Source organism: Saccopteryx leptura, chromosome 2, assembly GCF_036850995.1.
Source record: "Saccopteryx leptura isolate mSacLep1 chromosome 2, mSacLep1_pri_phased_curated, whole genome shotgun sequence".
NCBI lineage: Eukaryota > Metazoa > Chordata > Mammalia > Chiroptera > Emballonuridae > Saccopteryx > Saccopteryx leptura.
In genome coordinates this window covers 13,911,070-13,935,740 of record NC_089504.1, presented here as the reverse complement: position 1 = coordinate 13,935,740, position 24,671 = coordinate 13,911,070, and the positions used below count along the sequence as shown (strand labels likewise).

The 24,671-nt window shown below is 53.7% G+C and overlaps 2 protein-coding genes across 11 annotated transcripts in view; one reads left to right on the top strand and one right to left on the bottom strand.

The window, feature by feature from the left end:
- GGTA1 (glycoprotein alpha-galactosyltransferase 1 (inactive)) overlaps positions 1-24,671 on the bottom strand; it is a 381,241-nt gene that overhangs the window by 228,735 nt on the left and 127,835 nt on the right. The window lies entirely within an intron of this gene.
- Positions 1-24,671, top strand: part of DAB2IP (DAB2 interacting protein) — a 199,017-nt gene that overhangs the window by 84,845 nt on the left and 89,501 nt on the right. For 9 of the 10 annotated variants that reach the window (XM_066367248.1, XM_066367245.1, XM_066367251.1 and 6 more), the window contains exon 2: positions 5,594-5,697. In XM_066367248.1, the coding sequence (XP_066223345.1) occupies positions 5,594-5,697 (104 nt within the window). Of the gene's footprint in view, positions 1-5,593; positions 5,801-24,671 lie in introns of those variants that run through there. The other variant, XM_066367253.1, reaches the window with a different exon arrangement.

Genomic DNA, 24,671 nt, shown 5'->3' with positions numbered 1-24,671 from the left:
CTGGAGTGTGGACTTCTTTGGGGGGCCATTATTCTGCCTCACACGTGATGGATGTACCACAGTTTGTTTAACCACTCACCTATTGAAATGGTTAATTGTGTTTTATTTAGTTGTTTTCAGTTTGGGGCTGTTACAAGTAAAGCTGCTATGAACAGTCTTGTAAAAAAATGTATATAAGTAGATTGCACTCTGTTTCCTTTTGAAACGGACTTTTTTCACTACAACTCATATTTCTGAGTTATATTCACATTGATCTTACAGCACCAGGTTTTTTGTAGCTGTTGTGTCCCTTACAGTTCTGAACAATGTCCCCTGGAGTCATTCCCTCTTCCTTGCTGTGCAGTATTCCACGGAGTGATTGCCCCAAGGTGCAGTCATCCATTCCCCTATTGGTGGACATTTAGGTTATTTCTGACATATTGCTACTATAAACAGCGCTGCAGTAGACATCTTCGTGCAGGTCTCCATGTACAAGGATGAAGCATTTTTCCAGACTGGACATCTAGGAGGGAAATTTCTGGTCCCAGAGCCAGTGTGTATGTTGGTTTCAGCTAGCTATTATCTAATTGTTCTCCAAACCCTTTTCACTTCATCCGCAGTGATGAAAGCTTCTCCTACATTCCTGTTAACATTTGGGGTCAGCCTGATTTTGCAGGTCAGGCCCTGATTTTGCATTTGGGCCTAACCAGTTGCTTAGACCTGTGAGGGTATTTTTCATTTGGGCCTAACCAGAAGGTGTGAAATGGTACCTGGTAGCTTTAATTTGCATTTTCCTGATCACCGTTGAGGTCCAGCTCACACACACACCTCTTCTTTCTACGCTTCTGCTGACGTCTCTCCTGAGCCCAGTGTTAGAGGTTGCTGCCTCTACCTGTTTTTGAGCATTAAGATCTGGGCATTGCTACCCGACAACTAAAATTTGGTGTCTTGTCTGAAATTACAGGATGTTCCTCAGACCTCCGTGTTTCCATGGGAACAAGTAACAGTCATCCTTCATGATTAGGTGGTATCCATGGCAACCAAGCCAGCAGCATTTGAATGAAACCGATTTTATTTTATTTATTTTTTGCAAACACATGAAGGTTAAAATGTGCTTCTCTGCCTGTGGTTTCCAAGAATAAGAAGGCAGCTTGGCCTTCCCAGTACGATGGAGACTCTTTTGATCTCTTAGGGGAAAAGGGGTCCAGGATCAGCTGGCTCTGTGGCCTGATTTTGCAGCCTGAAGCCTGGGAACTCATGTGGAGGTCACATAGTGAGCCTGAGCTGAGGGGAGACTCCTTGAACAGTGCTCCCGTGTCTTGGGGAGACTCTAGGAGGTTGGCCAGTTCTCCCTTCTCGGGATTGGTCCCTGCGGATGACACCTTCATGCTGTACTATTTGTGTTGCTTAGACCTGTGAGGGTATGAGGCCCAAGCCTGTCCATGTCTGCTTCCCCCAATTAGAAAAGGCATGTTGCTGAATCGAAGGTCAAAGGCAGCTGTGTTTTTCCAAGGACCCGAGTGAAATCCCCAGAGGCAGATTCAGGACTCGGGGGTCAGCTTTCCGTGCTCTTTGCCTGTGTAAAATAAGGAGGGTTTTCTATTTGTTTTGGTGGTAGTCCTGGCTTTGACTCCCAGACACACTGTATAGCTGATAAATCCTGAGCTCAGAGACAGAAAGCGGCTGGCCTGGGGTCGCACAGCAGAGCCAGGGTTGAATCCGGACTCCTAGTCCAGCCTTGGGCTTCTCACCCCACCCCCCTGCTCCAGCCACCCTCAGCCTTTTCTGAGGCCCTAAATGTGGGCTGTGGGTTACGGTGTAAGGGGATTTCAGCATGTACTCATACTTTGGGGAACTTGAGAGGAAGTCACTTACCTCTCAGAACCTCAGTTTCCTCATCTGGAAAATGGAGCTCATCATAGCCATCTGAGTTTTTAAGAAAGGACTATATTTGGGTGGGTCCAGAATTTGCATTCTCCATAAGGGGCAATATTGACCCCAAGTGGGCAAAAACTGGGTTCTAGAAAGGGGAAGGAGGCGCGACAAAAATCTCACTCTTTTTCTGCCTAAGCCCAATGTATGTGCAGTGCATAAAAGGTACTCACTGTATATGTGGCATTAAAATTTTATGGGGGGAAACTGGGAAAAATGTATCTAAAAAGAGTCCTTAGGGGGAAAGATAATGAATAAAATGTAGGAAGTGCTGCTTGTCCAGAACCCAGGGACCCATGAGGTTATGATTACGAGTTTCGTGGTTGGAGCTGCCGCAGGCTTGGGGGAACTGTTTGGAGTGTCGTGTCAGGAGAGAGCCTGGCGGGGCCCAGACTCCGCCCCTGATGTTCGGTGTGATCACGCAACAGCTTCTCTCCCCTGGTTTCCTGTCCAGATGGAAAAGAGCTTCCGTCAGCTGCATGGATGAGGGCTGGTTGGTTCTCAGCTGAGATGTCGCCTGGTGGATCAGTGGGGGTCCAGCAGGAAACAGATGGCATTTACACTAGGATGGTTTGAGGTGTGGGCGGGTGTGGGGAACCGTGAAGAGGAGTGCGGGACCCCGGAGCTGGTGACGGCCGGCCGGGGCTGATCCACTGAGGCCCGCCCTAAGGAGGGGAGAGCGCCGGAGACAGGGCCAGTGATGGTAGCCGGGACTGTCGTGGAGGGAGCAGCAGCCCCAGTGACTCTCCTCCCTCTCCTGGTCTCCCGCCAGGGTTTCCCATTGGCCAGGCCCCATGGAAGCTGGAGGGCCCAGCAGCTCAGTTGGTGTGTTCTGCCCAGGGCAGTAGCTCCCCCAGAGCAGAAGGCAGGGTGGAGAAGGGTGGAGAATGTAGCAGGGGCCAAGCGGAAGCTGCCTGGACAGGGACCAGGGCTCCCCTTCTGTTTCCTCTGGAGGGCGGGGTCCTGCCCTGTGGCCTCCCTGCTGCCTTTCTACCTTTTGACATAGATGGGGTGCAGCCAGTACTTCTGAATTGAAGTTTAAGGCCATTTGGGGAATACCCGAGATGATCTTTGATACAGGCCTGTTGGGTTCCGGGCTCCTGGACAAGTTCCTTTCCTCTGGTCTCAGCTTCCTCATCTGTGAGATGGGTGGTGGGACCAAGCCACCTCCGAGAGCCCGGGAAGCGAGAGGGGTTCTCTGGACGTGTTGTAGGGCACATCGGACTCGGGCTCAGAGGACAGGCCGCCTTGCTGGCTCCTCATGTTCTACCAGGTGACTGTTGTGTCTCTGGGCTACAACCATGATGACCTGACTGCCCAGGAAGGGGCAGTGTGGCCAGGTGTGTGTGCGTGCGTGTGTGTGCGTGTGCATGCGTGTGCGTGTGTGTAGCTCTGAGAGGTTTCCGGAGCACAGTGCTTCACACGTGGGTAGAACACGGGTTACGGAGGCGACCGAGGTGGGGTGCCAGGGCTAGGGGAGAGGTGAAGGCAGACTTGTGAGTGTGGGAAAAGACTTCCTAGGGAAGCCCCAGAAAAAATGCGTGTCCCCTGAAGCGAGACCAGCGGCGCTCGTGGAAGAGGAGTAAGGAAGGGTCTAAATGGGGAACACCCCGCGAGAAGCAGTCATTGGCCTGTGGAGGGGTGGTGGGGAGGAAGGTTTCTGGAACAGGTGGCCCAGGGCTGGCCGGTCCACACCCAGACCTGGCATCAAACCCTGCCCCAGGCCTGCCCGGTGGTCACCAGGGTCTGAACCTGACCCCGCTGGTCGCCCAACGTGGCTCTCTGCTCGGCCATTGTCAGGGCTCAGCCCTGAGCTTGTCCCGGTGGGGTGAGGAGCGCAGGTCTGTCCTTCCACACTTCCGAGGCCCCTGGCCAGTCGGCTGCACAGAGGGAGTGGAGCGGAAAGTGCAGATGTTGCCTCCCAGGAGCCCTTCTGCCTTCTGGGAAAGCCTGTTCCTCGTCATCTGTCCTGTGTATGTCACCACCCACACATGGACATGCACCTGGGAGGTGGCTCTGAGCCGGTGTGCGCTGGAGTCTCTGCATGGATGTAAACACGTGTGTTTGCCGGGCGTGCATCTCCGACTCTGCACCTTGGTGTGTTCACAGGCACCAGGGAAACCTCCGCCCTGCTCTTTTTCTTTCTTTTGAGTCAATGGGCCTTTCCCAGCAGGCCCCATGCAGGGCACTGGGGACATGGAAATGCAGCCAGCTAAGGCGTGGGTGTTAGAAGTTCTGCAGCCAAGCGGAGGACTCTCCCTCCCTCCCTCTCTTTCTCACTCTGTCTCTCTCTCTCTGCAAAGTGAGAACGTTGATAGGAAGGACTTGTGTCTGGCTGTTGCTATAGGAGCCAGAGTGGGCTGAGAGCTAGGGGCAGAGGGGGTCACGAAGGGTCCCCTCCAAGGCCTGCAGGATGGGTCAGATCGGAAGGAGCCGGAAGGGAGTCTTCTGTGGGGCCCACCGCTGGCGCAGCGGCAGAGAGGCAGCAGGTGCCGAGCGTGGGTGGAGGAGCCAGTGAGGACAGCAGCCAGGTTGGCCTGACTTGGGAGATTTTAAGCAGGCATGTCAGGCCATGGCTAGAAGTTTTCAGTGGGCTGTCACCATTTAAAAATCAGAATATGTCATATATTAAAGAAAAGAAAAACAAATTGCCAGCTTCTCTTGAGCTTGGGGGGAAGCTATAGCTGCACTGGATCCCCAGTGGCTAGCTCGAAGTAACCAGCTGGAGCCAAGTAGCTGGCCGCTGCCCTTGATCCATAACCTGCCAGGCCCTTGAACTTCTCTCAAGGGTAAAGCATATGGAAGAGAAGGTCTGAATTGGAAGCCAGAGATCACAGAGTCTCAGGTTGGGAGGGACTTCTTGTATGCCTCCAATAACAAGGGGGCTCATTGTGTGTCAAGATATACGGCTTGAAGTGCAGATTTTCGGAGACCTTTTAAAAAGATTGTAGTAAATATATATTACATAAAATTTGCCATTTTAATAATTTTAAGGGTACCATTCAGTGGCATGAAGTATATTTACGATGTTGTGCAGCCATCGCCATTCTCCATTTCTAAATCTTTTCCATCTCTCCGAACAGAAACTCTGTATCCATTAAGTAGTAACTCCTCACTCCCCCCACCCCCACCGCCCCCACCGCCCCCACCCGCCTTTTCCATCCCCAGGCCCTGGTCTCCTAAGCCGCTTTCTGTTTCTATGAATTTTCCTATTCTAGGTGGTTCATATAAGTGGACTCACATCATATTTGTCCTTTTGTGTCTGGATCATGTCACTCAGAATGTTTTCAAGGTTCCCCCACTTTGCAGCATGTATCGGAACTTGCATTTCTTTGTATGGTGGAATAACAGTCCATTGTGCGGCTACACACACGGCTGTGTTTACCCATTCCTCTGCTCGCGGACACTTGGGTTGCTTCTACCTTTTGACTGTTGTGAATAACGCTGCTATGAACATTTGCATACGAGAATCTTCAGTGTTCCTGTTTTCAATGCTTTGGGGTAGGATTGCTGGGTCATTTTATAATTGTCTTCAATTTAAGGGGGACTGCCAAACTGTCTTCCTACAGTGGCTGTATTATTGTATGGGGATCTGTTGTCCTGGCCAGGATGGGATGACAGTAGAGCGTGCCAGCATGGTCCCAATCGTCCATGCTTACCTTCTCTCTCCCTCTGTTGACAGAGTCGCCCCAAGAAAGGCCGGGCTCCCGGCGCAGCCTGCCTGGCAGCCTCTCAGAGAAGAGCCCCAGCATGGAGCCCTCAGCCGCTACACCGTTCCGGGTCACGGTAACTATCTCTGCACCTGGCCTGGGGTGCTGCTCTGTGACCCCACAACCCCCCTTCCTGGAGCCTCACGGACCGGGAGAGCATCCAGCCTCCCTTGTTCTAGGTATCCAATCGCACAGCTGCTCCCCTCTCTGTGGCTCAGCTCCACCCCTGGGGGCCACATGGGGGTCCCATCCTGTGAGGGAGGGGGCAGGTGGAGGATGGAGAGCCATGTGGGCTGAGGAACCCAGCCCTGAGCTGGGAAGAGAGAGGCTAGTGTCAGGTCAGATGAATGCACCCTCAAACTTACGTGCATGTGCACGTGCGCGCGCACACACGCACGCACGCACGCACGTGTGTGAACCATGTTTCCCCAACTCTTAAGATGCACAATTTTTGTCTTCAGATTTTTATATCTCTTGTTACAGTCCATGATGTGTCATAATTTAAATCTTGTGATTTTTCTTTTTTTTAAAAAAGTACTGATTGATTTTTAGAGATAGGGGAAAGGGGAGAGAGAGAGAAAGAGAGAAAAACATCAATTTGTTGTTCCACCCATCATGCATTCATTGGTTGATTCCTGTAAGTGCCCTGACCAGGGATCAAACCCGCAACCTTGTCGTATCAGGATGATGCTCTAACCGACTAAGCTACTCCACTAGGGCTCCTGTGTTTTTTCTTGGTGGCACATAAAATAATAGTGTATCTTAAAATTGATGACATCTTAGAATCAACAAAACACAGTGTATGTATCTTAGCTATTGATTTTAGTGGTCCCACTAGCACAAACCTAAACAACTATACACAAACAGAACCCAGTGTCCCTTAATGTCTGACTCTTCATGCCTTCTGTGTCCCCACCTCCTTGCTGCACACGCACAGACTATTTTGTGTCCCTTTGCTCCCCCATTTAGCATGTCACCATGCATCCCCCTTCTAGTCCTCAGTCAGCCACCAGAGACACGGGAGGTAGACACATTTTCTGCCCCTGTGAGCTTATACTGTGGAGGAGATGGATTGTTGCTCATTTGTTCACCCATTCATTCATTCATTCAACATTTTTTATGGCACACCTGCTGTGTGCCTGGCACGATTCTTGGGACAGGCTAGGCAGGAGGAACTGGCTGAGATAGCACCGGGTGGATAAAGCCCCTGACCTTATGAGTTCACATTCTCATGTTGGAGCTATGTGATGTGCAGGAGAGAACCAGGGAAAACCAGGAGGCCTTTTTTAAAGTGGTGTGGGTGGGGCTGAGGCCCAAGGGATGAGGAGCCAGCCCTACGGAGAGCATGGGAAACAGGCTTTTGGGTAGAGGGAACGGAGAGGGCACAGGCTTGGCTGCCACTGGGCACTATGACATGGAGCTTCAGGAGTGAGTAGCTGTTCCTGATGGGTTTGGAAGAGTTTCCCCTGGGAGCTGATTTTGAGCTGGGTCTTAAAGTGTCACTAGAAATTGGGTAGGCGGGGACAATGAGAGGAAGTACCGGATAGGGGGCACATCAGTTGCAAAGGCACGGAGGCACACTAGAAATGGACCTGTTTATAGGATGGCACCATACTTGGTGGGATTGGAGTTGAGGGGTCTGGAGGACCATGTGGGAGGCTGGAGGGCTGGGCTAAGTCTGGGTTGGGTGGAGCCTCTGAGCGCCAGGCTAAGGGGGTGGGGCTTTTCTAATTCCAGTGATCTTCCCTCCTGACTGCATGTCAGTAAGTACTTTCAAAGTAGATCCTGGGCCCCCTCAGAATTTCAGTGCAGTGGGACAGGGGCAGGGTATGGCTATCTCCATTTTAACAAGCTCCCCCAAGAAGTGGGGATCAGCCGCGGGGAAGGAAGACAAGGAGAAAAAGGAAGCCTGTGGGGAGTGAGGACTCAGGGTCCCTTCCCTGGGTGTGGCTGGACCCCTGGAAGATGGTCTCTAGCCTGGAGCCGACCCCTGAGGCCATGGCAGCTGGGGCTGAGCCTTCAGGGTGCCTTAGGGAACAATGACTATTAATAACACAGGTGCCAGCCTGACCTGTGGTGGCGCAGTGGATAAAGCGTCGACCTGGAAATGCTGAGGTCGCTGGTTCGAAAACCCTGGGCTTGCTCTGGTCAAGGCACATATGGGAGTTGCTGCTTTCAGCTCCTCCCCCCTTCTCTCTCTCTGTCTCTCTCTCCTCTCTCTCCCTCTCTCTCTCCTCTCTAAAAAAAAAAAATAACAAAAAAAAAAAAATAACACAGGTGCCTGCTTGATGCCCAGGATCGGACATATCTGATCACTTTGAATCCTCAAGACAACCCTGTGGCTGATATTTTGATCACCCCATTTTACCGCCGGGCCCCCGGGATTCCTCGTCTTGCCTTCCCACAGATGGGAAAACTGAGGCTCAGAGAGATGAAGTCACCCATGCGTCAACTCCTGTTAATGGTGAACCCCAGAGTGCAAACATGCACTCCCTCTGGCTGTGACGAGGACCTGTGGTCCCCACCCCCTCCCAGCACCCCATCAGCAATTGCTTTATACCTGTTTCCCTTTCTTTTGCTGCTGTAATAGGTGTGTCATCACACCTTGAAGTTGCTATAATTTGCAGCTCTTTAATTGCCAGCTAGGCTTGGCATTTTTCCTGTAGCGGCGCCTTCGCTCTGTTCCCGGCCGTGGAAACCACCTGTGGATGAGAGCCAGCACCCGGCTTCTGAACTGCCGGGTCCCCGGGATTCCTCGTCTCGCCTGCCCACTTACGGTCTGCATGATGGAGTCTGTGCTCAGTCCTCCTTTAGCAACCCTCAGGGGTGCTGTGAGTACCCCATTACACAGGCGAGGGACCAGGGGCTCAGAGGTGAAGCCGTGTGCCTGGTGTCGTGCAGTGCCTGAGTGACAGAGCCCGATACGGATGCTGGGACTGCCGGACATTTATGTTTTGTGTACTTCTCTGGGCACCGTGGCCCTTTCCCGTGTGCAGCAGTTGAGGAAACGGGTGTGAGTTGAGTTCTGTCCTGTGCTGGTGCTTAGAGCTGGGGGAGGGGGACTGGAAAGATCGGAGGTGGGGATCCGAGTTCAAATCCTAGCTCTTCAGTGACCCGTGTGACCTCATTGGTCACTGAGCCTCTTTGAGTGTCCGGTCCTTGTCAGTGAAGTGTGGAATGCCTTCCTCAAAGGACCGTGCTGGACCATCAACCCAGGTCTGACCCATGATAGGTGCTTAATAGGTGAATTCCATCATTGTAATCTGATGGTGTTTCCCTTTTTGGCTCCGGAACAGTAAAGATCTGGGGAGGGTTGAGGTAGAGAGCAGAGGGCAGGGTGTTTTGGGGGGAAGATCAGCGATGCCTTGGGCCTTGGGGACAGACTCGAACATGGGCCCTTTGCAGGACCGGAAGTGCACCCTCTCCCCCTCAGCCAGAGCTCACACTAGCTCCCACACGTTGCCACGAGCCACATCCTCACAGGCGCGGCTGACGGCTGCTCTGTACAAGCCCTCGAGGGAACCTGGGGAACGTGGCATTGCCTGCGGGGGGCGGGGGAGACTACACAGGACATACCTGAATCATTGCTGTCTTTGCTGCCATTTCATACCTGGGTGACGGGATGTCACCACCTCTCACAGAAGCATATACCTCTTGGCGACCATGTAGTTTAAGGGAGAATAATGTTTCAGGTCTATAGGACTAATTCTGTTCAAGTCTTCCATGAAAACTGAGGGGCTGGATTGTCCGAGGTTACTACCCAGCTGGGGCACTTCTGAGTCTGGGCTGGCTGAGCCCCTAGAGGAAGCCCTCACCCCTTTGGTGGGTCAGCCTAGGACTGCAGCCACCCCACAGGACATCGGAAGCTCATACTTTATATTCAAACATCTCATTATGTTCTTAAAAACCAAGTCTACTAAAATGAACACAAATACCCCTCTTGGAGACCCTGGGACCTCAGTTTATCCTTCTAAAACATGGGGGTAGTGGACTTTGTAAGGCAGCATGTGGCTCGGGGATACAGTAGGCACTTAAATGTTTATTTTATTTATTTTTTATTTTTTTACAAGGACAGAGAGAGAGTCAGAGAGAGGGATAGACAGGGACAGACAGACAGGAATGGAGAGAGATGAGAAGCATCAATCATCAGTTTTTCATTGTGAGACCTTAGTTGTTCATTGATTGCTTTCTCATATGTGCCTTGACTGTGGGCCTTCAGCAGACTGAGTAACCCTTTGCTCAAGTCAGCGACCTTGGGTCCAAGCTGGTGAGCTTTGTTCAAACCAGATGAGCCCTCGCTCAAGCTGGCGACCTTGGGGTCTCGAACCTGGGTCCTCCGCATCCCAGTCCGACACTCTATCCACTGCGCCACCGCCTGGTCAGGCACTTAAATGTTTTGATGTAGTAACAGAGAATGAGCTGTAAAGTCAGCAGACCTGGTGCTAAGCCTCATGCCAGCTTTGTGACTTGGGCAAGATATGGAACCTTTCATCCACCTGGTGCAACTTCCTTCTACCTGCAGGTGGAATTGGAGGGTGGGGGCGTGGCCACACGGTGCCAGCAGGCCAGTGTGGTGCTGTGTCCTGAGAGCTGTGGGGGACCCTAGATGAGGGTAGGATGGAGAAGTGAGCTGGGAGCGAGTGGCCAAAGGGACCTCCTGCCCATCTCTGCCTTCAGCTCTCATGCTCCAAAGGGATGGAGAGGTCGAGATTCAAAGCAAAGTCTGTCTCTGCTGCGCTAGTAGGGAATCCTGGAGAGAGGGAAGGCAGGCAGGCAGGCAGCAAGCTGGGGCCCCAGGTCTGCACAAGCTGTCAGGCTGGGTCCAGGGGCTCTGCATGTGCCCACCTCCCTTCTCGTGAGGCCCAGGGACCCTTAGCAAAAGCAGTGAGTCGCCCCTTCTTACCGGCCATGCATGTTAGAGGAATTCATGGTTTGATTTGGGGGGGCGGTAAGGAGGTGATGACTGTTACAGGTCTCTCCATGAGTCCTCTCAGCCCACTGCCTCCCTCAGACCTCCACTCCTTGGGGTGCAGGCTGGGTCCTTCCTCTGCCCCTCCCCCTCCCCTCGACCTTGAGGAGAGCCGGCAGGGCCGGAGTGTGGGAGGTGGCAGAGGCTCTGGGAAACCTGACAGCCCATTGATTCCTCCTCGGGAAGTTGAAAGTGGAGAGTTGTGTTTGAAGGTTTAGCTGAAATTAGGTCTCACGGCTATTTTTTGCGAGATGGAGAAGAAGTGTCAGGGAGGGGAAGGCTCAGGGGGCTGGTGGAAGCTGCAGATAAATTCAGTTCCAGGTTGATTGCAGATACTTCTCGAAGTGAGTCTTGTTTCCTTTCAACCACCCATTTTTTACTGGATGTTTAATTGTTACACCCTAAGTGGTTCTGAAGCTGTGAGGCAGGTGTTTCTGGGCTGCTGTGAGGACCCAGAGTAAGGGGCAGTTAGGGCAGGAAAGAATTCCTAGGGAAGGGATCTTTGGGGCTGGGCTTTGAGGGATGTGTAGGAGTTTTTCAGGAACAAAGGGAGAGTAGTATTCCAGTTAGAGGGGGATCTCACTGCCTGCATAGGAAGAAGCCAGTGGCCCTGTGTGATTAGAGCATTGGGTGAGTTGGAAGCATCAAGGAAAGTCTCCTGGAGAGAAAAGTGAGTGGGCGAAGTCTTTGGACTAAAGCCTTTGGACTTCCCCGTGCAGAACACAGGAGCCACAGGGGACTGTGGGCAAAAGCAGAGCCAGCAGGGGGTCTCTGGGATGTAGACCTGGGGTTTTCCCAGCTGCTCATCCCTCTGCCTCCTCCTGTAGCTTCTCTGTACCCTCTCCATGTTTCAGCTGCCTGTCTTTCTCTCAAGCACAGAAACAGGTACATGAACACAAACTGCAGACCCGTGGGTGACCCCGTTCAATACTGTTGTGAAAAAGCGGTAGGAAATGATCTGGTCCAACCCTTCCCTGTCCAGAGGAGGGGCGGAGGCTCAGAGAGGGGAGGGTCCCTTCCTGTGGCCACACAGCCCAGCCAGGACAGGGTCTGGAACTGAGCCTAGCTCTCTCCATTGCCTGTCCAGTGCCCCGCGGGCCTTGCTCCTTCCTGCCCTCTCTTCCCTGCGGCGCAGCCCTTCGCTCTGCCTCCAGCGTGTTTCCTGGGGGAGGGGACGCATTTGTGGGTCCCACTGCTCTTGGAGGCCCCTGCTAGCTCCCGCCCAGCACACTCATCAGCACACTGCCACCTCCTGGCCACTGGGGTCCCAGCACCAACTACAGACTCACAGTTTGGACTGGAGGCTGCCTGGAGGAGGCGTGGCTTGTGTGGCAGGTGAGTGGTATTCTCTGCTTCCTACAGGGTCTGCCTCTCTGTTCCCACTAGTGCCCCCTCTCAGCTAGGGTGACTCCATTGGGCATTGATATGGGGGATAGAAAAGTTGGCCCGGCTCTCAGATTAGATGAGCCCGTTTTGTCACTGCACATATGGGGAAACTGAGGCTCAGAGAGGGGACATTTGCCCACAGAACCTGCCGGGGCTCCCTCCACCACTCCAGGCTGCTCTGACCCATCTCAGATGCACATTTACCTGGGACGCAGCTCCGTCTGTGGCCCACAGACCAGTGGAGAGATGTCACCCATGCAGCCATGACTGGCCGTGACTGCCTGACCCTGGATTGGGGTCCTATGAATCAGTGCCCTGGTTTCCTCACAGCACCAGGAATTTGCCCTTGAGGCCGTTTTCCCTTGTTCATTTGAGACGTGTGAGCTGGAGTCTCCCAACCCAGTGTCTGGCCAGTGTCCCTCAGATGAAGGGGTCGGTGGACAGCAGGCCCCACACCCTCAGTTCCCCGCCACTTCTGCCTTCCATAGGCCTTAGTTGTTATTAAACTGTTCAAACCCAAAAGGAAAATTACTATCGTTTTTGGTCTGTGTCTGCCTTCCATGGAGATAGTCCCCTTCCCTGCAGTGGGAAAGGCACAGACAACTCCGTGCAGGAGCTGTCCAGGGTGGCCAGGGTGGCCCGGGCGGGCCCAGGCGGTCTTCAAGGCGGGATGTGGGGCCGGGGGCCATTGGATCCTCCCAAATCCGAGGCCAGGCCAGGGTCCATGGCCCGAAACCGAGGGCAGGCTGTAGCGTTTGGTAGGGCTGGGAGGCTGCTGGCCTCATTAACAAACAGGAAGGTGGTTTCATTTGCTCCATTTTACAGTTGAGGAAAACAAGGCTCAGGGAGGAGAAGGGACTGTCCCAGGGTTGCACAGTGAGTGGCAGAGGTAGGGGTCAAGCTCTGGTCTGTGAATCCTACTGTGGGTGTGAAGTAACTTGCCTCCCTTCTCTGCCTCCCTTTTTTCTTTTTTAAAATAAATTTTAAATCAGCATCAGTGATGTGTCCGGACCTGTGCAGGACACTGACATAGAAGAGGATTGAAACAAAGTTGCTACCTTAAAAAATATGGAAGGGCCAGCTGGGGCTTGATGAAGGGATTTGCAGGCAGGTGAGGGGAAAGGACACTCCACCAAGCGAGATGGCCCATGCAAAGGCCACGGGGTGGGAAACAGCCGGAGCACGTGATAGCAGGAACCGGGAGCGGTTTGGGGGCTGACACGTGAGGAAGTGGCTGGCTTGCGGGGAACCAGAGGCTCACGGCAGAGGGGCGCTGAGGCTGTAGGAACAGGAGCACGGAGTCCCCAGAGAGGAAGTGAGGTGGGCAGGGCTGGCCCCAGCAGACCTGGAGTTCAGTGTGCTCTTCAGAGTCCGGAGCGCCCTCAGTGGGCATGGACCGGGACTGGGGTGGGCCACGAGGGATGGGGCAAGCAAGTGGCTTTTTTTCAAGCGGCTCTCAGGAGCCCAACCATGCCCCCCAGCCCCTGGGCTTACGATGCCCTTTGTAGGGGTCCCTGCGGGCACAGGTAGAGGGAAGAACCCACTTCAAGGAACCCTGGAATCTCCTGCCTAATCCTGGGAGTTCAAGCTTGGCCCGGGCAGCCTGGGTGGGGAGGATGGAGAGGGAAGGAAACAAGGACAGCCTGCGACCCCCCTCCATTCTCTGCCTTGCACCTTCCGGGGGTCCCTGTGGCCACTCCTGTAAGCCCTGTTACCCCAGCCATGCCCTGGAGCCTTCTGGGCAGCAGGAGTTTGATGAACTGGTCCCTGCTAAGGTGTCAGTGGCTGTATCCCTTGTTACAGGTTCCTTCTCAATTGGAAGTTGTGCTTCCTCACCTTGGAATGTCAGGCCCTGTGACTGGCAGGTGGGATGCTGTTTGGGGGCCTGTCTCCCCCTCTCCACAAACCCCCCCATCCTGGAGGTGCCGTGCTGGCTGTTCCTCGCAGTACAGCTGAGACAAGGCAGGATTTGACTCTTGGCCCCATAGCTTCCCCTGTGGGATTGCTCAGACCAGTTGCCCCCCACCCCACTCTGAGCCTTTCTTAACTCATTTGTAAATGGGCAGAAGAGCCCCTCGCTCACAAGGCGGCTGTGAGGGCGCAGTGCCTGGCACAGGGAGACATTCAGCCAGTGTTCAGACCCTGTTCCCCTTTCTGATGGGTGGGGTCACTTCTACCTCACACCTTCCCCGCAGTCTCAGATCCTCCCTTCTGCTGCACCCCTCCTGTCCTGCCCCCACAAAACACTGCCCCTGATGGAGCTTCTAGGGCTCAGCTCTTGCCTGGGGAGGTGAAGAGGTATTGCAGGGGGCGCCCAAGAGTCCAGAGACCAAGCTCCAAGGAGGTAGTGAATACAGATGGAGGAAGCCAGTATCTGTGCAGGGCCATTTCCCACCAACTGGGGGCAGCAGAGTGCAGCAAGTGGATGCCCAGGTGGCTATGCCCAAAGGACAGTTGAAGTCCCAGGGTTTGTGTGCCTCCCTTTACCCTGTGCCCCCCAACCGAGGGCCACAGGGGGTAGGCGGAGCTAAACAAACCCGGAGCCCATCCACCGCTGGGTTGAGGGAACAGCTTAAATCAGGGAGCGCCTTGCACTGGTGGCTAAAGTGACTGAGCCTGGGTTGACCAGAGAGCTGGAGGGCCTCTGAACGGGGAACCCACATTAGAGACACTGGAGGGAAGCAAGGTCTGGAGCCCAGGCAGCCTTCCGGCCGGAGGAGGGGCACAGGCTGAGGCAGGCCAGTGTGCCTGCTGCCAGGCAGTGCCGCTGCACTGTGGTCGCCAGGCCGGGCCAATTAGACACTCATCATGCTGGTCCTTTGAAGGTTTGCAGGCGCTTTGTTCCATCCTCACCATTGCTTTGAGAGGAAGGAAGGCAGGCGTCTGGGAGAGTCGGGTGGTGGTCAGAGCTTGAACTTGAGCTTTACTGGGTTGGAACCCGCGATCCCAGCTCCTTGCTCTCTGTACAGTGGGGGGTTGTAAGGCCCATTTCGCATAGTCTGCTGGGTCAGGCCTCTCCAGGCATCATCTCATTTAGTGCTCACAACCCCAGGGGCAAATAATGCACATCCCACTTTTTTCAGATGACAAAATCCAAGCAGACCGTGAAGAACTTGCTGAAGGTCATTCAGCTTGCAAGCATGGATTTGAAGGTCTCACAGAGCATGCATCCTGGTCTTTGCCAGCCAGTGTTGTTATTCTGTCCATTTTATAGATGAGAATACTGAGGCCCAGCGAGGGGAAGTGTACTGTCTGAGGTCATACAACCCAGCAGGGAGAGAGCTGGCGTCTGAACCTGCGTCTCCCCATCTCCTTGCCTCCACTTGGCCTGGCCCCCACTGGTCAGAAGGAGTCTGTGCAGGGTGGACACCCTGGGGTGGGAAGGAACTGCTCCCCTCTGCCCACCCCACTCTGTGGCCCTTGCAGGCCTTCCCTTCCCCCAAGAGATTGGGTGTAAGGGAAGCTCAGATGCCTTCACTCCCCACCCCCATGGCATGAAAATAAAGTGATTGCCTCTGTCACATGAAGTGACATTTGGGTTGGATTGCAGACATAATGATATCTGAGTGTTCCAGTAGGAATTGCTTCCCAAGCCAGGAGGCCCTCTTTGGGGGTGGCAGTGATGACATCTGTTTCCGACACAAGGTCCCACATTGGATGAGTAACTTTTCCTGTGGAATTGCTTAAAGATGGTCTAAGATGAACCACACTTTTTACTGCCCTGCTCTGGCACCTTTGATGGCTCCCAGGGGTGGGATCCAGTTCCCAGGCTGCATCTGAGAGCCCGCCAGGCCTGCCCTAACTCTCCATGCCTTCGTGTAGCTGGCCCTGCTGTCCACAGTTCCTCCCCGTTTCTCGGCCTTGGGAGCTCCTTCCCTCCTCCGCGCTCCCCCTGGACTCCCGCAAGCATCCCCTCCCCCAGGCTCTAGAACACAGATGCTGTGACTTAACCATCACCAGACCGGGTCACTTTCTCAAGGGCAGCTACCGTTTCTGATGTGTGTGACCCCAGGCATTGGGGCAGGGCACCCGGAGGGGTGTGTGGACTGGAAGTGTGCGAGGGAGTGAATGAGCACGCGCAGGGCAAGGAGAGGAGAAGCAAGCCTGATCGCCTCACTTCTGAGAGCCCCACTCCTTGTGTCTTGGGAGGGAGGGGCCGGGACAGGATGCCCAGACCACCACCTGGTAACGGGGTGCAGCAAGGACACCAACTTTTGCCTTGAAATGGACCTTGACTCCACCCATGGGCTCCCATGATCCCTCAGAGCAGGGCTCCCAGGTAAGCTTGGCCTGCAGATGGTAAATCACCCAGGAGGAGAAATAGCCTATAAAATCCTCTCCCCAAACAGCGCGTTTTGTATCCTGTAGTGAAAAGGGCTTTTAAAAGCGCTGCTCATTCAGGTGGATTTATGGGGCTGCTGCCCGCCTCTTGCCTCTCCCTCCTACTAGTGTTTACAGGTGTCTGGGGCTGGAGCACCCTGGGGTCCTGGTGCTTCCTGATGGCTCTCGGTGCAGGGAGAATACACCTCTTCCATGCCTTGCTGCTCCAGGGCTACCCCTGGACTGGCTGGGTGGGTGCCTGGGACTGTAGGGTGGGGACATCTGACCAACAGAGGCTCCTTATGGCCCAGCACAGAGCTGAAGTCCCACCATCAGGACCTTTCCTACGGCAAGCTGTTGTCTCCAGAAGGTTCTTCTTATTTATTATCAGCTGCAAATAGGTCACCAGGGAGGGCAAAGATGTCATGTCCAAGCTGGAAAGATTTAGAGATCAGCTAAGCCAATTCCCTCATTGTACAGATGGGGAAACTGAGTCAGAGAGGCTAACATGCTTGCTCAGAGCTTCATAGTTCAGTAATGGGATTATGGAAGAGCCTGAGCTCCAGTATAAACCACCTGGGTCGAACCCAACTCTGCCACCTCCTGGCTGTGTGGCCCTGTGAAAGTTGCTTGACCTCTCTGAGCCTCTATTCTCTGATCGGCACATTGGATTGTGAGAATTAAATGAGTTAAGTCACATAAAGCTTTAATACAGTGCCTGAAGCTTAGGCAGAGCTTCATAAATACACCTGGCTTATTCTTAGCACGTTGGAGTAGTCTTCATTATTATTAATTAGCAGAGCTGAACCCAGCTTTCCTGGCTCTGAGCATGGTTTTGTGGTTTTTTTTTCACTCTGTGGGGTGGCCTTTGCCAAGAGTGTTCACTCGTGCAGAGCGCGCAGAGCACAGGGTTTGGTGGGGAATGAGTGCCAAAGTCAGCGAGTCACCCTGGGAAGACTGGCCAGGTACGGGGACCTTGGTGACAGGACCTGGAGGGAGGCAGAGAGAGAGAGAGAAAGAGAGTGCCTGCTGCAGGGACGAGGCTCCCTGGTGGAGTTGGTCTCCCTGCAGCCACGTGGCCCTGGTGCCAGGCTGCCCACAGAGGTCGGGGCTGGCCAAGGGCTCCCGGAGCTGAGGAAGTGTCTGTGGCCATCCCGTCCTCCGGGACGGGCTTATTATGCTAAGGCTGGCGGAAGATTTACGGGGCAGTGAGTCACTCCCTGGCTAATCTGGGTGTCACATCCCTGCCTGAGACCTCAGGAATGTGTATCTGATTTCTGTCCACTGGTGTCACCCAGGCCTAGGCACTGGCAGGTGTCAGGAGGGCCTCTCCCATGTCCCTGTTTTCCCCTCCCACCTTCACCCCCCCTACTCTTTTCCCAACTGGGCACCCCCTCCCACCTCTTCTAGACTCCCAAGTTTCCTTAGGGGACTCCTTTACCTGGGCATCCTCTGCGCTGGAGCAGGTGTTATGTCCATGTTATAGGCTGGGCTCAGGTGTGTCACTCGGAGGTCAGAGTGACCTGTGATCACTGAATGGGCCTCCGAGGCAGCCAGACTCGCTGCTGTCCTCACCATTGCGCGTGTTGTGGTTCTTCCTGGAATGCCTGTGTGAGGCCGCCCGGCCCTAAAATAACATTGGCAAGCCCACCCAGATTGACCCCCAAACGCAATCCCTTAAAAAGCTCCTCCGATCCCATTCTCTGCCTTTCTCTTTTCTCTTTTCCATCATAAACATTTGTTAATTCACTCAGGAAGTATTTATAGAATACCTGCTAGGTGGTTAGCGCTGGGGACCCCGGCTGCCATGGCCCCCACAATCCTGAGGGGGGGAGGGAGACATTAAACAAATAGATGTATAATTATAACTGTGATAAATCTGTAAGGAGATGTGGCCTAATAATCTGAGAGCATCAGAGAGGCCCCTGAGGAGATGTGAGGAGAGACTGAGGGGTGTGCCAGGCCTTCTGGGTGAAGGAGGCCTCCATTCTAGGCAGTGGGAACAGCCTGTCCCAAGGCCCTGTGACAGGAGAAGCCAGCAATTTCAAAAGTCCCATCGAAGCCAAGAGAGTTGGAGCACAAGGTTTAGGTCATGAGGGGCCTGAGGGGCCTCACCAAAGACCTAGGCCTTTATCCCAGGAGCCCTGGGGAGCTGTGCAAGGAGGTGGAGCGGGTCAGTGGTAGGGTCTGAGCTGCTTTTTTGAGGCTCCGTCTGGATACCCTTGGAGAACGGACAGGAGAGGGTGGCGGGACTGGAGGCAGCGAAGGCAGTGAGGAGGCTCCTGAGGGGGCAGTGAGGTCCCAGCCTGTCTTTCCAGCTGGGGGACCCTCAAGGGTAGGCCGCCAGCCTCCCCAGGGCCCAGCACATGGGGAGGCTCAGGGTACATGCCCTCGGTGAGCCGTGGGCCAGCACCTTTCCCTGTCCAAGCAGATTTGGGTCTTTAAGATAGTTTCTGTAAATTCCTGTCCTTTGTTCCTCCTGGCTGGTGACCAACTGGCCTCTGGTGGTCAAAGTCCAAGCAATAAAAAAAAAGTGATGACAATGACAGCGATGGTGATAGTAGCTAATGTTTACTGTATGCCGGGAAATGGGCTGAATTCTTGACATGTGTGAGCTCAGTAACTCGTTACAACAACCTGTGCCGGCTACTGTGGTCCCCACTCCACAGAAGAGGAGGCAGGCTCCAAGGGCTGAAGGCCCAAAGCCACAAGTGGTGGAACCCTCCGCTGCCACGCGTCTTGGGTGGGGGCGAGGAGGAAAGGGCTTTTCCCTAGGGTTTCTAGAGATTGAGGTAACCCTAGCACCTAAAGAGGTATGTCAGATGGTGACATTTCAGGTGTGATGATGGCAGAGAAGAAATGTTTGGGGCAGGGGTCCCTAGCTCAGGATGGGAGTGGGGCCTCGCTGACAACCTGCCAGGCTGCAAGGCTCCGGGAAACCACATGTTCAGGGAGCTGAGAGGACTAACTTTCAGGGTCTGAGAGAAGCAAGCAGGTCACCCTCAGAGAGGCACTGAGAGAGCACCCAGGGAGGCCCTGCACGCAGAGCAGGGAGACTGTGGGGTTACTACCCACATGGAGCTGTTTTGTTCCCTGGGACCCAGGCTCTGGGCTCCCAGCTCTTGGAGCTTACCCGGACACTCTCCCTTCCTGCTGTGGTTGTGAGTGTGAGCTCATGTGGGCCTGTGCCTTTGGCCTGGGGCCAGCCTAATTCTGTGAGTTCCTCATGACAGCTGAGTATGTGTTTATATTTGTGAGCTTGTTCCGGTATATTTGTACGCTTATTTGTGTGTCTTATGATTGTGTGTGTGTTGGTCAATGTGCACATATGTTTGTGCAGTGGTGGTGGTGAGACTTGTATGTTTACACATGCATGTCTCAGTGGGCATGCCGCCCCCGCCCCCTGTGTGCTTTCGTATGCATGGGTGTCCTTAAACTTGTGTGTTCTGGCCCTGCGTATTTCTCCATGTGGACATGTTTAGGTGCGGGGGTTACCTGGGTAATATTTTATTAATTCAGGAATGATCCTTGAGGGTCAGGGCCCAGCCCTATCCTGGCTTTTGAGGCCCACGAGTTGGTTTTCTGTGTGATGCCGGTAGTCTGTCCACCTTCTCTGGGTTGGGAGGAGCGTGGAGGTCTTACATTCAAAGGAGCACTGGCAGGGGGTTAGGGAGGATTCTATGGGCATAGGATGGCCTGTGAGTAGGTGGCCACCAGGAAGGCACCAACTTAATCCTGGCTTAACATATGGTCACTGTTTCACCTGTCACAGTGTCTGACATTCCACCATAACTGAGTCATTCTCCATCTGGGACACTCTTTGATGGTGCATACTTCCCAGGGGAGGAGGCCAGGAGGCCTGATGGCTTGCTGAGGGGACAGTCCCAGGAACAGGGCAGGAGGGAGGAGGAATCATGCATCTGAAGGACTCAGCGAAGCCTGAGAATTCCTGGTACTGTTTGTGCCAGGGTGGGATAGCCCAGCTGTGGGAGGCAGCTGCTCTTGCTTTGTAGAACCACCAGTTATCAGTTGGAAAGAAGCTTGGTGGTCACCCAACCCAGCCTTCCTAACACAGATGGGATGACTGAGGCCTGGAAAGAGGAAACACGGGTGGGCCTGGGAGGTTCTTGAAGTGTGAGGTGCTAGGTGAGGAGAGGGGGCCCTGCCATGGTGACTCTGGGCAGGTCCCCTGCCCTCTGGGCCTCGGGTGCCTTGTCTGTGCCATGAGGGCATTGGCCTGACCGCCCCCGTGAGCCCTCCTGGCTGTCACGCTGTGCCTCTGGTAGCAGGGCTCCTCGCTGCCTGCGGCCCCTCCCCAGAGCCTGTGCCCAGGAGGGGTGAGGTGTCCCTATCAGTCTGCCTGCCGGCCTGTGCCGAGCAGATCTCCAATCTTGGGGGGATATCTGGTTGGGATCTTCCCCTCCCTTTCCTGTTTATGTAGGTGTGCTGTTGGCATTTGCACAAAGCACCGGAAAGATACTAAGAATCACGCCTGATAAAATAGGCGTCTACCTTTAAGGATCTCTGCGTGCCAGCCTAAGCCTTGGCCATGGTAGGAATGGCTGGGCTGGGCAGAGGGAGGGCTCATGAGGGGAGCAGCTGCCTCCATCCTGAGCATGGCCTCAGGGGTCCAGGGTGGGCATGCCTGACCCAGGGTCTGTTTATTAAGAGGGGAGCAGGTGAAGAAGACAGAATTTAGGGTGCAGGACCAAGTAGATGGTGGAATTGGGGGAAGGAACTTGTGTGTGCACACGTGCAAGTGTGTGTGTGTGCACTCTGCCCATGCCATGGTCTAGATCTCACCTGGTCACAGCCCTAGCTCTCTACTGCCTGTCAGCTCTGTCACTTTGCAAGTGGCTTAACTTCTCTGGGCCTCCATTTACCCACTTGAAAACCTGACACGGTCTGAATTCTGAGGTGCACAGCTTCCTCAGGAGTCCGGGTAAGAGGCGCTGGGCCCTCCCGGGACACGTCCAGTGAGTGTCCGGGAGCCATTTAGAGCTGGAGCCCAGTAACGGGTCATTTATCAACATCATCATCGCTTGGAATTGATTGAAACGGGTGAGTGAAGAAATCGTGTGTCGGGAATTCTGAGAAGCCCTTGAGAAAGTCTCGGAACATCATGGAGAAGGAGCAGGGCTGTGGGCCCGACGCCAGGATGGTGGCGTAGTGCCTAGAACAGGTGGGGGAGATGCTGAGAACCGGGGTCCTTCCCACTGGAGACCCCACAGGCTTCTGTCCTCCACTCGGGACTGCTCTGCACTTCGGTCAGTGACAGGGATGGAAGCCCTGCGGCCCTGTGAGTCGGCCGGGTGGGAGGACTTCCGAATGAGCAGCGGGCCATCACTGACCGGGGCGGTGGAGGCTGCATGGCTTTCAGCACCCAACCACTGGGAAGGGGCTGGGGTGGTGGCACCAGGCAGCGGCCTTGTGCAAAAGCCCCTGGGGCCTTAGTTGACCTCAGCGAAGTGACACAGCTGCCTGAGAACGAGTCTGTGTTCCTGGAGGCAGAGTGCCCCATCTGGGGAGGGAGCAGGCTGCTTGCTGAGCTGGAAACATCAGCCCCTGCTCTAGTGAATGAAAGCCGAGGCCCCCACCTGAGCAGCACTTTGAACCTCCAGAGTCTCTGTGAAGTTGCTTTAAAAAAAAAAGTGCTTGTTTTAAAGAGTTCAAAACTACCAAACGGGATGATAGTTTGTGGGTCCAGCATCATTTTGCAAGCATGTCCATTCATTTACGAGGCACGGCACCAGGCTGCCAGGCCACCTTCAAGCTCCTCAGCTTGCCCAGCCAGACTCCTTCTGCCTGTGGTGGTCACGTACCTTCCCGAAGCAAACATCAGTGGTTGCCTTGCAGCTGTGATGTTCAACCGGTGCGCTGCCAGGATTTTTTAAACATGTGATACCTGACTGTTTAGTCAGGGGCACTGACCTTTTCCCCCTTAGATTGTCAGATAAAAGAAATGACAACAGCCAACACAATAGCCGTTCAGTGTGAATGAATAAAAATTATAGCTTTTTTTTTTCAGATCGGCAAAAAATATATTTTTTGGTGTGCCGCAGAATTTTAGTAACTGGTTTATGTAGGCCAGGAGATGAGTAAAAAAGGAAAATCCCTGCACTAGAGGCAACATCAGTAATAATAATAATAAGGCTGGCAGCTACTATGTTTTGTTGCTTAATAGTTACCATGTTACCATGTTACCAGTGATCTCTTACTTCATGTAATCCTTCCCACAACCCTACGGAGGTCGTCTGTAGCCCACTTTATAGATACAGACACTGAGGCTCAGAGACGTCCAGTAATGTGCCCCTAGCTTATTAGAATTAAGATTTGAACACAAATGGTGTGAGAGGACTTGCTTTGGCCCCAGAGGTGTGACCAGCAGGGTTGACTTAGGATGGGGCCTCCTGGACAAAGGATATAGTCAGGCCTTGGGGATGTGGAAAGAGGGATCCAGAGCTTTATCTGTCCTACTTACTCCTCACTGCAGTGCCACCCATTTCCTAAAGAGGTGAGTGGCCTTCTGGCCACCCCCTTGCAGGGGGTCTGTGGCAATGGAGTTGAGTCCTGCTCGCCCTGCCTCCAGCTCCCAGCTCTTGGTGGGCCCTGCTGCCGTCTTTTAACTTATTTTAGTTAAAGAAGAGACATGATTTGCCCTCTGCTTCTCACTGAAAGTTGACTTGGGTCTAGAAAAAAAATTTTTTATTTTATTTTTTTGTGACAGAGACAGAAAGAGGGATAGACAGACAGGAAGGGAGATGAGAAGCATCAATTCTTTGTTGTGGCACCTTAGTTGTTCATTGATTGCTTTCTCATATGTGCCTTGACCAGGGGGCTACAGCAGAGCGAGTAACCCCTTGCTCAAGCCAGCGACTTTGGGCTCAAGCTGGTGAGCCTTGGTCAAGCCAGATGAGCCTGTGCTCAAGCCAGCGACCTCAGGGTTTCGAACCTGGGTTCTCCGCCTCCCAGTGCAATGCTCTATCCACTACACCACTGCCTGGTCAGGCTAGGAAAAGATTTTTTACTTGAAGATTAGTCAGTCTCTCTTCCCGAGTTCAGGGCTGCAACTGTCCCCAGAAATCATTTCTTGGGAACTTCCCTCCCTTTCTTGGGAGTCTCACTTCATCCAGGACTGAGTGAGGAGCCACCGTTCCCTCCCCCCCACCCCCAAAGAGGTCAGTAAGCAAACTGTGAGGCTGGGCAGAGCAGGGAACTGGAGTCCATGGTCTTTGACTAACCTTGGGGACTCATTCACCCTCATGATGTAGTTAGTGCTTTGGATCTGAGTTCCCTTCTAGTTGTAGCGTTCTGGGATGATGAGCATTTGTTAAGCCTGCCATATGCCGGGACCCGAGCTGGGTCCTCTGGGGGGGCACACGGGTAGACATGTGTAGTGTGGGGAGAGTGAGTGGGGGTCCTCCCTGTTCTCCTAAAGAACCACTCTACCCATGATCTGAATTCTCTGGCTTCTTAGTCTCTGTATTGCTCATCTCCTTGTGTTCATGACTGTCTTGGTCACTGTGTCTAGTGCGTAGTGGGCTTTAAATAAATGGTGAATGAGTGAATGTTGCAGAGTGGTTGAGTCCCCAAGAGCATGGTCAGTTTGGGTGTGTGTGGGGGTACATTCAGAGAAGGTTACAAGGAGGAGACTGCTGGTCAGAGGAGCCTTAAGTGTCACCTTAGGAGAGGTAGGGAGAGGAAGTGATGCATGTTTCACTCAACCTCCTAGAAGAGAGAAAAAAAAAATTTCTTAACTCAAAAATGGGATAAAGCTGTCAGTATTGCTACGTAATGAACTACATAAATTGCGAAATGTGCTTCGTGGTTCTTTGTGCCACATGATTGTAAAAATTGTGAAATTTCCATCAGTGTAGAAAATAAAAAACAAGAAAAAGTACAAGCCCAGTGGGGGAACTTGCTTGACAACAACACCTGTTAGAAAAGAACCCATCCAAGTTAGCCAGGTGCATCTCCCCTCCCCCCACACCGGGCAAGAGGCCAAGGTTTGGCGTGCCCAGAGCTTGTGTCAAGGCCCAGGTTCCTGCCTTCATGCGTGTCTCCCGGAGGGTCTGCTGTCCCTGTCTGCCACTGCCTGCGGTTCCTCTGCACTGGGCATTGACCTGTGGGTCACCCCTCTAGGAGAGGGTCCCTCCTGCAGCTAACACAAGATATCTGGTGAACTGCAGCTGGTTAGAGCACCTTCATGGACGCTGCTGAGCTGCACAGGTGACAGGCATTTGGACTCATTGCCTGGGAAGACTTCTGGATGAGGTGACTTTTCAGATGGGCTTTGTAGGATGTGCAGAATTCTGACAGGGAGCCACAGGGTTGGGTCTTCCTGTGGATGTGAGCGATTAAGTGGGGGAAACAGT